At 41.6% G+C, this 15907-nt stretch overlaps 1 protein-coding gene across 1 annotated transcript in view; it reads right to left on the minus strand.

The window, feature by feature from the left end:
- The window catches only part of ENDOU (endonuclease, poly(U) specific), a 30855-nt gene that overhangs the window by 12375 nt on the left and 2573 nt on the right, over positions 1-15907 (minus strand). The window contains exons 2-5 of the mRNA XM_020977146.2: positions 9538-9660; positions 2854-2919; positions 2095-2229; positions 1625-1796 (exon numbers count right to left, since the gene is read on the minus strand). Of these exons, the coding sequence (XP_020832805.1) occupies positions 1625-1796; positions 2095-2229; positions 2854-2919; positions 9538-9660 (496 nt within the window). The remainder of the gene's footprint in view (positions 1-1624; positions 1797-2094; positions 2230-2853; positions 2920-9537; positions 9661-15907) is intronic.

Raw genomic sequence — 15907 nt, forward strand, 5'->3', positions numbered from 1 at the left:
TGAACCAACTAACAAATTTCCAAGTACTAAACACAAACACTAGGCTTTGGTCCATGTTCCTTCCTTCACCACACCCAGGCTAGTTTCCATCTACTTAGAAACCAACACTACCCCTGAGGCAACTTCCTGAAACTTTTAAATAGGCCTGGGGAAGAGCTCCAGGGAATGACATTGCCTACTCTCACAGACACAAGCACATAGAAGTTCCGCCTTTATCCTTCTACCCATAGCATTTTCAATTTCTGACAAGTGTCTGGCTACCCTAACCCCCACTACAATATGTTACATAGCAGAATATAATACACACTATATTCTGTCCTGAAAAGGAAGTCAATTGACATAAATTATTATTCACTGGAAGCCTACTGCTCCTCAGTGTGGCATGTTTGCCCTGAGAAACTGTGCTGACTCTCAGATGTCACTTTTATGAACTCCATTCCTGTCTCCTACTTTGTTTTTTGGAATCAACAGTGCTTGACCTGACAGAGCCAACGTTTACAATTTGGACCATTACTTTCCCACCCACATCCTTGCCTTCACTGATTCAACAATAGGAACTGACAAGCCAGAACTTTGAAGACAGCCAGGACTAAGCAAGTACAATTACTTTCCTACTAAGTCTGGAGCCCCTGCTGTGGCGCAGAGACTGTCTTCAGTCTGTTAAAGGGCAAGGGGAACCGCCAAAAAGGGCAAATGATGGGGTTGCTGGACCTGTAAAAGGAAAAGACTATGTATGCCTTTGGGACCTGGACCCCAGAGCCTCTGAACTTGGGTCTCTGACCCGGCCATCCCAGTCAATAATCCTTTTAACTGCCCTTTCATTGTGGCCCTCATTGTCTACATCTGGCCCAGTCTAGGCTACTTGCCACTCCTTAATCCCATCCAGATCTTCTCACAATCTTTCTGTACCAATTTCATCCTCATCAAATGCTCAGATTCTTAAAATCTGGCCAGCTTGTATTGGCATCACAAATAGCATAGACTCACTAGGAGTCTGGCACATTTTTATTGGCGACACAATAAACCTTGTCTTGGACTGAAAGGAGGCATGAGTAGTCGAATTCTTTTGAGGCAGACCCGTGCCCTGTACCCTTACATTTTGGGGTTCCCAGCATCCCTAGACTGCAACACAAGGACTGGTGAAGGAGTTGCTTAGGGAAGGGAGAGATGACATGGGAAGAGAACCTGAGTTCTAATTCTTACATGCCTTTTTTCACCAGATTCCTGGGGCTAGTAGACCCGCCTCAGGTCATTCTGTCACCTTGCCAACAGGAAGGTTCTAAGATCATTCCAGACAAAATGTCTCTCCAGTGTTTTCTTTCTAACTGCCTCAGTGATCTTCTATTATGCTTCATTACCCAAGTCAACAAGAAGAGCTCTCTAATTTCAATCTATCTAATTTTAATCTCTCTTGCTATAAGACAATCTTACTCTCCTAAACCTTTTCTCTACATTCCTTACAACCTCCTTTAAAATGTTTTCTCCTTCTAATTCATTGTTACTCTTCTGTTTCTCAGCTGAAAGACTTGGAGGTTCTAGAACTGAGTTAGGCTCCGTTAGGCTCAAAAGAAATAAGAATGGGAAATAAATAGAAAAAAAAGTCTGGAGAAAGAGGAAGACTCACGGCTCAGGGCATCGATCCACCCGGTCATTTGTCTCAGAGGGAGAGATACGGTTCTGGCTATTAAGAATGATATCTTCCTTCTGAGCTTTGTTGGTGTCTGCCTTGTAGATCTTCTCTGAGATAGTCAGGAGTTCCTCCTGGGTGATGGCATCGCTGCTTCGGGAGAAACCATCTAGAAGGAATGAAGAGTGGCATGTGGAAGAGCTAAAGGGAGAGATTCAGAGCAGGCAGACCTCTCTATTCATTCTGTCTGGGATACCACCAAAAAGGGAAAAAGGAGCAGGCAGGGAAGTCATCTGCATGTGGGATGACTCCACACGTGGCATGACTCCACCATTAGTTTCCCTGAAAGTTGGGCGTATGCAGAGTTGGGTAGAATCATATCCACTGACCAATGTAGCACTTTCTTCCTCTGGCATTCCTCTTTTTTTGGATAGAGTATGATTAGAAGTCATCATGGAGGGACTTACCATGGGCACACAGACTCTCATAATCTTCACAGCAGTTCCCAAACTTCTGGCACTTTGAATTGCAGTGGCATGGATGGTGTTTGTCAAAGGTTTCATGACAACGACCATGGCAAGAATTAGGTGCCAAGTACAGATCTAAAATGATGAGGAGGTGAGGGTTAGTTGTATATACAGGTTCTCCCAACAAAAACAAGCTTATCTTTGGGGTTAACTTTCTCATGAACTCAGCTAGAGATCATTTGGTCCTCTCCTCACAACCTCAGACAGACAAGAAAGAAGAGGGTAAAGGGAATTGTTTCTTCTTAAAGATCTCCAGGAAAAACATCAGACCAGTTTTGCTCATTCCCCTCAGTCAGGAAGTCAACCTTGATGTCTTAACTTCATTTTTCCTGATGCACTTTTCCTCTGCTCTTACCCTTTCAATGAATGCGTCATTGATTCTACACAAAACTTCCTAGAATTCTTATTCTGACTCTGTCCCAGTTGCCTAAGGCTTGTTCTATTTCAAATCCCTGGAGTTGAGGACCCCTTAACACTCTAGCCAGGGACATATCTTTGAAGACCCAAGCCAGCACATTCTGGTTTCATCCAAATTTGACACTGCTATTGCTAATAATACAATCTCCCTCCCTACTTTCCTCCATTCTCTCACTTGTCCTTTGCTTTCTCCCTCTTCTCTTCCTGTAGGTGTCTGCATCCTTAGTACCAACATTCAAAGATTTGGGATTTCTAAATTTTCAGGGAAGTAAAGAAACCTACTGCTGGCTGGGGCTGCCTCTTCTTCCCATTCCATTTCTGTCTCCATTTCTTTGGGCTCTTCTTGACCTAAAGGACAAAAAATTAAAATGACAAATCATTCCCCTGAGTGTTATCCTTTCTAGCCTCACCAAGAATGCCCAGTTCAATTACATATAAGGGTCCAGAAGTGTGGTATGGTTATCAAACATTAGAGAATAAAAAGGCAGAAGAATGACAGAAGCAGAAGTGGGAAACATGAGAGGATGAATTATTGAAATAAGCCAGAAAGTGTCCTATACAACAACTTCCACTAGAAAACAAAATGCCTTACTTTATGCAAAACTTTGAAATGAAATTCTGAGCAAAAACAACTTACAGGATGGTTATCAATTTACAAACGGACTATTTTAATTAGAAAAGGAATCACACCGCAAAAGTCCTTCATAAAGGGTTTCCAATTACAAAAATTCAATTTACACACAACTCTTCAGGCTATTCCATAAAACAAAACAGACTGGTAGAAATATTACTTGTGAACCTGAGGAGAATCAAATGCTAATACCTTCACATGAAATGCTTTTCAATAAAAAAAATAACCAAACTAAATTAAAAAACCAAACAACATCTATTAATCTACTTCTCAAATTCCAAACAGCTGACCTGCATACATTTTGTGTGTTGCAAAGGAAGAGGTGTGCTAATAAATGTTTGACAACTAGCTTTCCAGAGAAAAATATATTTATGACACACTTAAGTTTAATCTGCATTATTAATATATTATTAATTACTTTCTTAAATATAGACAAACAACAAAACAATAAATCAAGCCCTGCTTTGTAGCATTTGTGGATTTCTAAGTTGTAAATTCTCATACTGAAAATTTAACAATTGGTTCTCACCAGCTAGTTAGAGCTGACTCCAGCACATCACTGACAAATTCATTAGGAAAACCCCTGCTCAATTTGCTGAGCCCTTAAACAACTCATTGGGAGTTCAAGACCTGACCTTTGTCAGAAAAGGGAGTTAGACATGACCTAGGACTTTGATGGGAGGACACAGGGAATTCCTGATTGGTCCTCAGTGACTGAGGCTACCTCCTAATGCTTGTTTACTGAGAGTCAGGAGACACTCTTCTCAGAAGAACCTCCCAGTCTGTGGTCAATAAGAGTTAGCTGCGAACCAATAAGGGTCTGAGATACACAAGCAACAGAAATACATAAAACAAAAAGCTACATTTCAATAGAGTAGTTAAAGGACATGAATAATGGTTCTCAAAAAAAAAATTGTAAACTACAAATGGCCATCTGAATTTTTTCAAGTCATTAATAATTAGAGATAAGCAAAGCAAAACAAAAAATAAAGTTTGACCTCCATAACAAATTGGCAAAGATGATGAATGGCAGGAATAATTATTTTAAAGGGGCTATGGGATAAGTGGGCACACTAATGTACTGTTAGTAGAGCTGCAAAGTGATTGGCTGACACTGGAAAGCAATTTTGTGAAGAACTCTTTACCTTTTGACTTAGAGATTCCATGGTGAGGCATCTCCCCCCAAGGAGACCAGGCACAGAAGGACCTCATTACCCACATTTAGGTAAACCTTAGACATGAGTCATACCTAAGCTTTGTTTGTAGATTTTCCTGAAGAAATCCAGGTTGGGGCAACCTTAGGATAAGCTTTTAGTTTCTTGTGAATTCAGAGTATCTTGTTTGGGGGTTGGTCTGGGAAAGTGAGGCTGGACCACAGGGCATACATACATATAACAACAACGACAACCATGATGGCTAACATTAAATATGCTTACTACTTGCTAGGCACTGTGCTCAACATTCTACAATTATTATCTCATTAATTCCTCACAACCACTCTGGAAGGTAGGTGCTATTGTTACCCCCATTTTACAGATGAAGAAACTGAGGCAGGTGTTTGTATATGCATATGTAATTGTCTTTGACCTATTAGTTTATTATCTTTCCAAATTACTCTCCACCCCCAATGAACAAGGAGCCAGATGAAAATAGCAATGGTAATGATATTACTACTACTACTACTACTACTACCACTAATTATATAATGCTTTAAAGTATTATCTAATTTTATCCTCACAACAATCCTTAAAAGTAGGTGCTATATTATCATACCCACTTTACAGATAAGGAAAATGAGGCATAGGGGAGTTAAGTGACTTGCCCAGTGTCACACAAATAGTAAGTGTCTGAAGACAGATTTTAAACTCAGGTCTCCAGGTCCATCGCTCTAGCTGCTTTACCAACCTAACTGCCTCAGTGAGGATAGATAGATCAATGAGTTGTTAAACTGATTGCAAAAATTTGACCATACCTAGTGACTTCCTTCATGAAGTGCAAACAAATTCCTAAATTGAATTGGAAGAGGTCTTTGTTGCTGGCTGGCTAAAAATTGGCCCCATCTCTGGTGGCCCATAAATAGCTCTAGCCTGGAGTGAGTTTGAGATTTTAACACAGTCAGTAACCTTGCAGAGGAGATTCTTTTCCCTATTCCAGAGGGTAATAGGGAGCCCTGGGGAAGCATTTCCTTTCCCCTTTGACTCCAAAAGCTAGGGCATCTTGCAGCACCACATTCAGCAAGGAGCAGAGATGCAAACACTCTGTGGAGACAGAGACACAGAGGCAGCACTTAAGTAGTTCCAAGGAGAGTGACAGCAAAGAAGGGAGCCAGTGAAGGACTCAAGAGAGTCAAATTCCAGAAGGGAGTAGACCCTGAGAACCCAGCTGAGTAAACTATGCAGCAGAAACTCTGTGCATAGGGTGTGGAGCTTCATGGGGACTTCACAAGAAGAGAAAGGAAGAGATGCGTAATCTTGGCTACGTTTTGGGGGGAATGTTTTGTAGCTACTATTATGATGTTATTTTAGTAAATGTGATTTCTTTGAGCTTAATGGGTTTTTCTAGCTGCCTGGTAAGGGGAAATTCATCAGTGGAGGAGTTTGTGAGCTATACCAGTAGGAATGGGTGCCCTCAGGGTATCTTGATCCTAAGGTAGTAGTTATTCCTCAAGGAGCTCAACCTGAGCACATAGGTTGGGGGCAGTTGCCTTGCCTAAGTGAACCCATGCCGTGTTAGGAGTGTATGGAAAAAAGTTTTATATCTAATTCAATAACTATTTTTAAGCACCTATCATGTGCAGGGGCACTGTGCTGGACACTAGAGGCACGAAGATGGATAACAGCATAGATCCTACTGTTAAGGAATTAGGAATACAAAAGGTGGGGAGAGATATTATACAAGATAAGTTATACAAGTACAAAAGAGGACTGGCAAAGCCCAGTGCTTATGAGCATGCCTAGGATGCAGAACTGCAAGTCCTAGAACATGCAAGCCCACATGTTATGCTTGGGAATACAAGCAGATATTGTCTAATTGGCTCTAGATCTCTTCCCTAACCATATGGCAAAGAGATGGACTTTTGACTGGCTGCTGAGCCAGGGCTAGGGTTCATTCAAAATGTACTAATTGGCTAAAATAAGTCTTTCATACCTGGCTGCTGTTCTGGTGAAAGAGACATGTTGGAATGACATGTGACCTGTGAATACAGGCCTCTGTTCTTTGCTTTGTTCTCTGCTTTTAGGTGAAGATGTATCGGCAACAGCTACAACCTTGAGCTCTGAAGGCTCAGAATAGCAAGCCACCTGATATCCAGGATCTGGAGTCCATGTCAGATTTTGTGGTCAGCCATTGGTCCAGCACAGATCAAAGGCAATTGAGGAGGAGAAGGTCATCCATCCACCCATCCATCCATCCATCCATCTCCATCCATCCATCCACCATCCATCCATCCACCCATCCATCCATCCATCCACCCATCCATCCATCCACCCATCCATCCATCCACCCATCCATCCATCCACCCATCCATCCATCCATCCATCCATCCATCCATCCACCCATCATCCACCCACCCATCCACCCATCCACCCATCCATCCACCCATCCACCCATCCACCCATCCATCCACCCATCCATCCACCCATCCACCCATCCACCCATCCATCCACCCATCCATCCACCCATCCATCCACCCATCCACCCATCCATCCATCCATCCACCCATCCATCCACCCATCCATCCATCCACCCACCCATCCATCCACCCATCCATCCATCCACCCATCCATCCACCCATCCATCCATCCACCCATCCACCCATCCATCCATCCATCCACCCATCCATCTACCCATCCATCCATCCACCCATCCATCCACCCATCCATCCACCCATCCATCCATCCACCCATCCATCCATCCATCCACCCATCCATCCACCCATCCATCCATCCACCCATCCATCCACCCATCCATCCATCCACTTTTAGGACTGAACTTGGTGAAACAAAAGTTTGTAGTGGCTATATTAAGCTTGATTCCACTCTCTTCAGGGACTCAGGTGCTATAAAGGATAGTGTTCCCTCCGGTGTTAGGGCAAGAAGGATGTCTTTACTTTTGTTTCTGCTATATCTTCTCGGTAGATATCCTTTTGTAAAAGCTAATTGTTGTTTATTATTTAACTCAAATTGGCGACTCTAACTGCTCATAACTGGTGTCAGGGAGAAGACATAGGAATGGAAGCTGGAGCCAAAGGCATTAGAAAAGATTTACCCCGTCGCCAGCCTCTGAGGGGTACTGGTAGAAGAACCCTAAGGAAAGATAGCTAACCTTACTCTGAGGTATCTGACTTGTCTGTGAGAGTGGGAATTGGGATGAGGGGTCTTAGAGCCTATAGATCCTACATAACTATAACATAAAGAAGATTATGATAAGGGCAAAGCAGAGATCGATGAGGTAGAGTGCTAGGAGAAAGTTGTGGGAGAAATTTGAGGAGGAGGCAAAGATCCCCTTTCACCTGGGCAAAGGTAGTGGGGGGAGAAGAAGGAGAGGAGCATCTTCAGGTCAGGGAAAGTTTCATGGAATATGGGGCATCTGGGTTGGGTCTTAATCAAAGACAAAAGCTTTGAACTACAGAGAGGGGAGAAATGTACATCCCAGGAATGATGTATATATGAGCAAAAGCCAAGGTGGAGGCAGAATGAAAACAGGAAATGGAGAATAGTCCAGTTTGACTAGGCACCTATGTGCCATGAAGAGGAGAAGTAGGAGATAAGGCTAGAAAAAGATTGGAGACAGATTGTGGAATCATCACCATAAAAATAGCAGCATATTTTACAAACATTTTCTCATTTGAGCCTCACAGCAACCCCATGAAGTAAAGTATTACAAGAAATGTTATCCCCATTTTTCAGATGAGAAAACTTGAAGCTAAAGTGAACTTTGTTCACGATCACTCAGCTCTCCATGTCAAAGGCAGTATCCAAAGTCAAGCCTTCCTGACTCCAAGTCCAACACTGTGCAGTAGGCCATGCTGAAAGGCTTTTAACACTGCAATCTAACTTGTCTTCTTGATCTACTTAGGGGCATCTAGGTGGCAAAATGAATAGAGTGCTCTCCTGGTGTCAGGAAAACCTGAGTTCAAATGTGGCCTCTTATACTTAACTAGCTGTATGACCCTGGGCAAGTCACTTAATTTCTGTTTGGCTCAGTTTCTTCATCTGTAAAATGAGGATAATAATAATGCCTACCTCCCAGGGTTGTTGTGAGAATTAAATGAGATCACATTTGTAAAACACAGAGTAGTACCTGGCACGTAGCAAGTGCTAAATAAATATTATTATTATTATTAAATGCTAAGATAATACAGAATTGTTGGACGTTTTTGAGTGCAGGAGTGACATGATTAGAGAAATGAAGAGGAATATTACACAGAGAACAGTGTGTGAAAGATGGTTTAGAGACAGCAGAGAATGGAGATAGGAAGATGAGTTAGAGGGCTAGTATAATAGCCTAGGAAAAACAAACAAAAAACAAAACAAAAAACACATATCACATCATTTAAAATTGTATCTTCTTTAGGTTCACAATTAAATAAGTCTACAAGTGCACCTCACTTTATGCAACAGACATTCTTGAAAAGTTACATATAGTTATAGTTTAGGTACATTTTGGGTAAAAGGGGATTTTATGGGCTGCCCTAGCAACCTACCCACTACATGTGACCTTATTTCTATAAGAAAATATGTCCCACCTTCTTAACAACTGACACACCACTGAATTTTTGGAATGGAATGTAAGGGTACTGCCTGTACTTTAAAACGCTAGTCTGGGGGCAGCTAGGTGGCATAGTGGAGACAGCATTGGCCCTGAAGTCAGGAGGACCTGAGTTCAAATGCAGCCTCAGACCGGTCACTTGACATTTACTAGCTGTGTGACCCTGGGCAAGTCACTTAACCCCAATTGCCTAAAAAGAAAAAAAAAATATTGGTCTGATGGAGGATAGGTGGGGCAATGGAGAATACGTCCTCATTTTATTTTCTGTACAGTAAATCAAAGATGAGGCTCTTGACACAAAGAGGTGGAAACTGAGCTCTTGGTTCTGGGCCAGAAGAGAGGGAAGTGATTCTTATTGTTCTGTATCTGGGTTGGAGAGAGAGCCTCCTCCCAAGATCCTCATGTACCCGTTCCTGACTGCCCATCTTCTGACTCAGTGCCTGCCCTCTCCACCCAGAAGACTGTGTGGAACCACTATCAGCCTAAGCCAGAATGAGCCCTAGGCAGGGAGAGAACACCGTACTCCATTGGCCTGGCGCTCCTGGGCTCCCTGCAGAGCTACTCACTTGTACACAGTTTCTCATAGTCCTCACAGCAGTCCTTGTGCTGCTCACACTGATGATTACACTGGCAGTCAGCTGCCTTGTTTAATCTCTCTCCACAGTGGTGTGCACATGACTCCATTGTCCCTATTGGCAGTAAGAGATACAAGGTCAGGCTTGTGGTGTTGCCATTCTCACCGGACCAGGACGCCACACCAGCAGGCTCTGGGGACCCCGAAAAAGGTTCAGGGACAACAGGGAAAGTGGCCCCAACAGAAAAGAAAGTTCAGCTGTCCCTGCTCAGAGGATACTTTCCTCTCCGTTTCACAATATGACCCTTCTAGCCATTTCAGGGACTTCACGATATCAGTTCCACCATCCATGCTATTTCATCCCATCATGTCTCCTTTTTCTCTGTGTTCCTTTTTCTTCTGCATCTTCTATTTCTTCCACAACTTCCACACCATCTCTTCTGGATAGGAAATACAAATCCCATCTCATTTGTCCCTTCCAAAGCTCCTGTTCCACTCTGGTTTAGAATCTATATTGGGCTGAGACTAGGGTTAATGTTTAAAATGAGTTAGTGCAAAGGTGCAGTTTGGATCATATTTAGGGTCAGGGATAAGTCTTATGGGTTAGAGTTAGGGTTAAGGTTAAAGTTCAAGTCTGAGAGAGGGTTAATGCTTTAATTTGAGTTAGGATTGCATGCAAGCACACTGGATTTGGAATTGGAGGGTATAAGTTTAACTCTTATTTCCATCAGTATTCTTTAGTAAGATTCCTCTGAGACTTGTTTTTCCTCATTTAAAAATGAGGATGATAATTTTTATACTACCTATTTCACAGAGATGTTGTGAGTGTAGGGGATCATGTCCTCCTTAGAAGCTTTATCTCCCACAGGTCTATGTAGATCAGAGGAAGTGGTGATTCTTGCATTCAACTAAGCACTAAGGTAGCATTATCATTTGTACTGTTCTTCACTAGCCTGTGTGGGATACGGTCACAAAGGAGAACATGTTTTCTCTACTTATAGTCTTAAAGCACTATAAAATATATATGATATTACAATTAGTTCTAGTTATAGGGTTAGTATAATTCTAATTGTTACTGTTATTTAGTCAATTAGTCATGTCTGACTCTTCATGACCCCATTTGGGGTTTTCTTTTTTCTTTTTTTTTTTAATCTTTTCTTCTTTTTTTTGTTTTTTTTTTTTCTTTTTTTAAAATTTTTTTAAGTTTCTTTCTTTCTTTCTTTCTTTTCTTTTTTTTCCTGAGTTTCTTTTTTTTAAATATAAATTTATTTATTTTTAGTTTTCAATATTCACTTCCACAAGTTTTTGAGTTCCAAATTTCTCACCCCTCCCCTCACCCCAAGATGGCATGCATTCTGAATACCCCTTCCCCTGGTCTGCCTTCTCTTCTATCTCTCCCCACTCCCTTCTCTTATCTCCTTCCCCTTCTATTTTCCTGTAGAGCAGGATAGACTTCTGTACCCCATTTCCCGTATTTCTTATTTCCCAGTTGCATGTGAAAACATTTTTCTTTTTGAAACATGTGTTTTTAAAACTTTGAGTTCCAAATTTTCTCCCTTCCTCCCTCCCCACCCACCCTCCTTGAAAAGGCAAGCAACTCAATATAGGGTTGTACATGTGCAGTTATGCAAAACACTTCCTTAGTAGACATGTTTGTGAAAAACTAACTCTATTTCCCTTAATCCTATCCTGCCCTCCCATTTATTCTATTCTTTCTTTTGACCCTGTCCCTCCTCAGAAGTATTTGCTTCTGATTACCCTTCCCAATCTGCCCTCCTCTCTATCACCCCCTGCTCTCTTGTCCCCTTCTCCCCTATTTTCCTGTAGGGTAAGACAGATTTCCATACCCAATTGAATGTGTATGTTATTCTCCTTAAGCCAAATCCTATGAGAATAAGATTCCTCATTCCCTCTCACCTTCCCCTGTTTCCCCTCCACTGAGAGACTTTTCTGTTTTTTTTTTGTGAGATAATTTACCCCATTCTACCTCTCCCTTTCTTCTCCGAGTATAATCCTCTCTCATCCCTTAATTTTATTCTCCAGATATGACCCCTTAATCTTCAACTCACCCTGTGCCTCTCTATCTATCTATCTATCTATCTATCTATCTATCTATCTATCTATCTATCTATCTATCTATCTATACATACATACATAATTTTTTCCTTCAACTACCCTAATACTGACAAAGTTCTCATGAGTTACAAATATCATCTTTCCATGCAGGAATGTAAACAGTTCAATCTTAATAAGTCTCTTATGATTTCTCTTTCCTGTTTACCTCTTCATGTTCCACTTGAGTCCTGTATTTGAAAGTCAAATTTTCTTTCAGCTCTGGTCTTTTCATCAGGAATGCTTGAAAGTCCTCTATTTCACTGAATGACCATTTTTTCCCCTGAAGGATTATACTCAGTTTTGCTGGGTAGGTGATTCTTGGTTGTAATCCTATCTCCTTTGCCCTCATATTATATTCCATGCCCTGCGTCCTTTAATGTAGAAGCTGCTAAATCTTGTGTTATCCTGATTGTGTTTCCACAGTACTTGAATTGTTTCCTTCTGGCAGCTTGTAATATTTTCTCCTTGACCTGGGAACTCTGGAATTTGGCTACAATATTCCTAGGAGTTTTCCTTTGGGGATCTCTTTCAGGAGGAGATCTGTGGATTCTTTCAATTTCTATTTTGCCCTCTGGTTCTAATATATCAGGGCAGTTTTCCTTGATAATTTCTTGAAAGATGATGTCTAGGCTCTTTTTTTGATCATGGCTTTCAGATAGTCCAATAATTTTTAAATTCTCTCTCCTGGATCTATTTTCCAGGTCAGTTGTTTTTCCAATGAGATATTTCACATTGTTTTCTAATTTTTCATTCTTTTGGATTTGTTTTACAGTGTCTTGATTTCTCATAAAGTCACTGTCTTCCAATTGCTCTATTCTAATTTTTAAGGAAGTATTTTCTTCAGTAATCTTTTGGACTTCCTTTTCCATTTGGCCAATTTTTCTTTTTAGGGTTTTCTCCTCATTGGCTTTTTGGACCTCTTTTGCCATTTGGGTTAGGCTGTTTTTTAAGGTGTTATTTTCTTCAGTATTTTTTGGGTCTCCTTTAGCAAGCTGTTGACTTGTTTTTCATGATTTTCTTGCATCACTCTCATTTCTCTTCCCAGTTTTTCCTCTACTTCCTTACTTGCTTCTCAAAATCCCTTTTGAGCTTCCAAGGCCTGGGACTGATTCATATTTTTCTTGGAGGCTTTGGATGTAGGAGCTTTGACTTTGTTGTCTTCTTCTGGTTGTATATTTTGATCTTCTTTTCACCAAAGTAAGATAATATAGTCTGACTCTTTTTGCGCTGCTTGCTCATGATCCCAGCCAATTACTTGATTGAGTTTTAAACTCTTTGTTAAGGTAAGAGTCTGCTTCCAATGTGGAGATGTACTGTCCCAAGCTTCAGGGGTTTGTGTAGCTGTTTTCAGAGATACTTGTAGGGACCTGTAAATTTTCAGTTCTTCCAAGGTGGTATGATAAGGGCGAGGTGTTTACTCCTTTCCTGGCCTGTGACCACAGTATTCCTTTCTGTCCGTAACTGTGAGGAGGGTTCCTCTCCACAGCCACTACAAGCTCCACCACGCCAGCGCTCCTCCTCACCCCAGCACGCCGCCCAGAACTGTGACCCAGATCCAAACAGGGCAAAGCAAGAGATTCCTGCCTCAGCACTGGCAAAGAGATCCCTGCAATCCCTCTCTGATCAGCCACTGGATTCCCTCTCAGTCTGTGGGCCAGAAGCTCGGGAAGCAGCTGCCACCCCCAGGGCCACGCTCTTGGGGAATGGAGCTGAAACCCCGCCTTCCTCTCTGACCACTGACAGAAACAGACTTTTCCCACTGACCTTCTAAGTTGTCTTTGGCATTGTGGATTGAGGAGTCTGGAAACCTCCACAGCTGCCCGTGATTCACTCCTCTGAGGCCTGTTCCAGGTTTGCTGTGGCCGGCGCACCCATGCCGCGCTGTGCTCCTAGCCCGGCGTGATACACCTTTCTGATCAATCATCCAGGTTGTCTTGGGCTGGAAATTTGTTTCACTCTGTCTTTATGTGGGTTCTGCTGCTTCAGAATTTGTTTAGAGCCATTTTTTATGAGTATTTGGAGGGGTTTGGGGGAGAGCTCAAGCTAGTCAGTGCTTTCACCCCGCCATCTTGGCTCTGCCCCTCATTTGGGGTTTTCTTAGCAAAGGTACTGGAATGGATTGCCATTTCCTTCTCCAGCTCATTTTATAGATGAGGAAACTGAGGCAAACAGAGTTAAGTGACTTGCCCAGGGTCACAAAGCTAGTAAGTGTCTGAGGCCAAATTTGAACTCAGTTCCTCCAGACTGACTGCAGGACCAGCATTCTCTGCCATCTAGCTGTCCCTGTAATTCTAATTGGTCTAGAATTAAGGTTAAGCTCCATATTTGTTTCAAAGTCTGAATTTATCACAGACCATCTCCCTAAATCTAAGCAGCTATTGTGTAGATGTATGGTCTCTCTCTCTATTTTTTCCCCCACAAGAGGTGTTCTACACGAAGTAATGCATAGATTCACATAAATCCCTGGCCACATCTGGAAAAGGAACTCATCAGGATCCATCAAGGTGGTTCAGCACTGTCATCTTCATGTAAAAGAGTTAGCACATAGCTTAGATTCAGGGCTATAGTTAAGTTTGTGGTTTAATTTTGGCTCCTTCTATGCTTAGAGAAAGTGTGAATGTAAGAGTGAGGTCCAGGATTAGGGTTAAGATTATCAGTTCAGTTAGGATTAAAACTTAGGCTCTTGGTTTTTTGTTATTGTTGGAGTTAGGACCATAGGTTAAGATTGATGTCACAGTCACTGTTGCTATGGAAATTAATTAGCTTTGGTGACTCAATTAGATGTGAATTTGATCACGATTGGGGTGAGAATAGGATTTGATATGAAGGCAATTATTAGAATTGGGGTTTGAGTTAATTTTTTAAATATGATAAAGGTTGGGAAAGTTTAGGATTACCTTTAAAATCAGTGATGGAAATGGCAGTTCACAGTGAACATAGTGTTAAAATGAGTTTTAGATTATGTTTAGGGTTATGATATGGGGTGAATCTTAGATATTGGAGCTAGGTTTTGGGTTAAGATTCACCTGCAGGCTGCCACCTCCCAGGGAAGCTTCAGGATTATTGCAAGGGTTCCTGAAACCATACATTGTCCTTTTGCCTCTATTTAGCTCCAACAAAACATGCAGCATTAATCCAACTATTGTTAGGGTTGTGAAATTGTTTAATGACAGTGCTTAAAAAGGTTGGGAACCATTAGCCTTAGATTAGGTACAGGGTTGGAGGTTATTGATATGGCTAGAAACTGAAATAAAATAAAATCTGTTTTGTGTTTGGATTAGGAGTTATTTAATGGTAAAGTTTGTCTTAGGAGTTAGCCTTCAATTCTAGTTTAAATATGATTTAGGTTAGGGATTATAGTTCAAATTCAAGCAGGTTAAAACATGCACCCAAGTGCATGCCATTTGTGAGGTGTAAAACAACCAGATTGACTGTAGGATTAATGCATTAATTGGGGATCTCATTTAACATCTCAAATCCAGTAACCTCCCTTTGTATTCTTGAGTCCCATCTCTTTGGGGTTTTTTTGGTTTGTTTTTGCTAGGCAATGGGGTTAAGTGACTTGTCCAGGGTCTCACAGCTAGTGTCGAGTGTCTGGTCTGAGACCAAATTTGAACTCAGGTCTTCCTGACACCGGGGCTGGTGCTCTGTATCCACTGCGCCACCTAGCTGCCCCCAGTCTCATCTCTTGAACATGCTTATCTAGCTGAAAGCAAAAAACAAACAAACAAAAGACGACAGCCTTTAGTTCTATATCTAGGGGTGACCTGGAGCCTGCTTATCTTACTCATCAGCTCTGGAGAGCTGATTGTTAAAATTTCAGTAGGCCCATTTATAGCTCAGAAATCAGCAACCACTCCAAAATCAGGGCTGTTTATTATTTTGTTGTTTGTCTAGATTTAAGAGGGGGTTACAGAAAATGTTATTCATGCAGATTAAACTTAAAAGAGCCATGGGCACATTTCCCCCCCTCCCCAGAGAACTGGTTGTCTAACATTTACCAGCACACCACCACCATCCCAGAACTGTTGGAGCCAAGATTCTGAGAATCTCTTTTCACATTTTGTAAAAAAAATTTCAGGATATCAGGGAAAACAGAATTGATGAAAGATCTATGAGTGTCCTTGTGATTCAAGTGACTCTTTCCTAGAAGATGGTTTGGGTCCAAGCTTATTTCCCTTTTAGGAGTTTCAGTTATGGAAGATACTCACAGATCTTTAAAATTGGTAACTTTGGGGCAGCTAGGT

This window comes from Phascolarctos cinereus, unplaced genomic scaffold, assembly GCF_003287225.1.
Source record: "Phascolarctos cinereus isolate Bilbo 61053 unplaced genomic scaffold, phaCin_HiC Scaffold_1;HRSCAF=81, whole genome shotgun sequence".
NCBI classification, from domain to species: Eukaryota; Metazoa; Chordata; class Mammalia; order Diprotodontia; family Phascolarctidae; genus Phascolarctos; species Phascolarctos cinereus.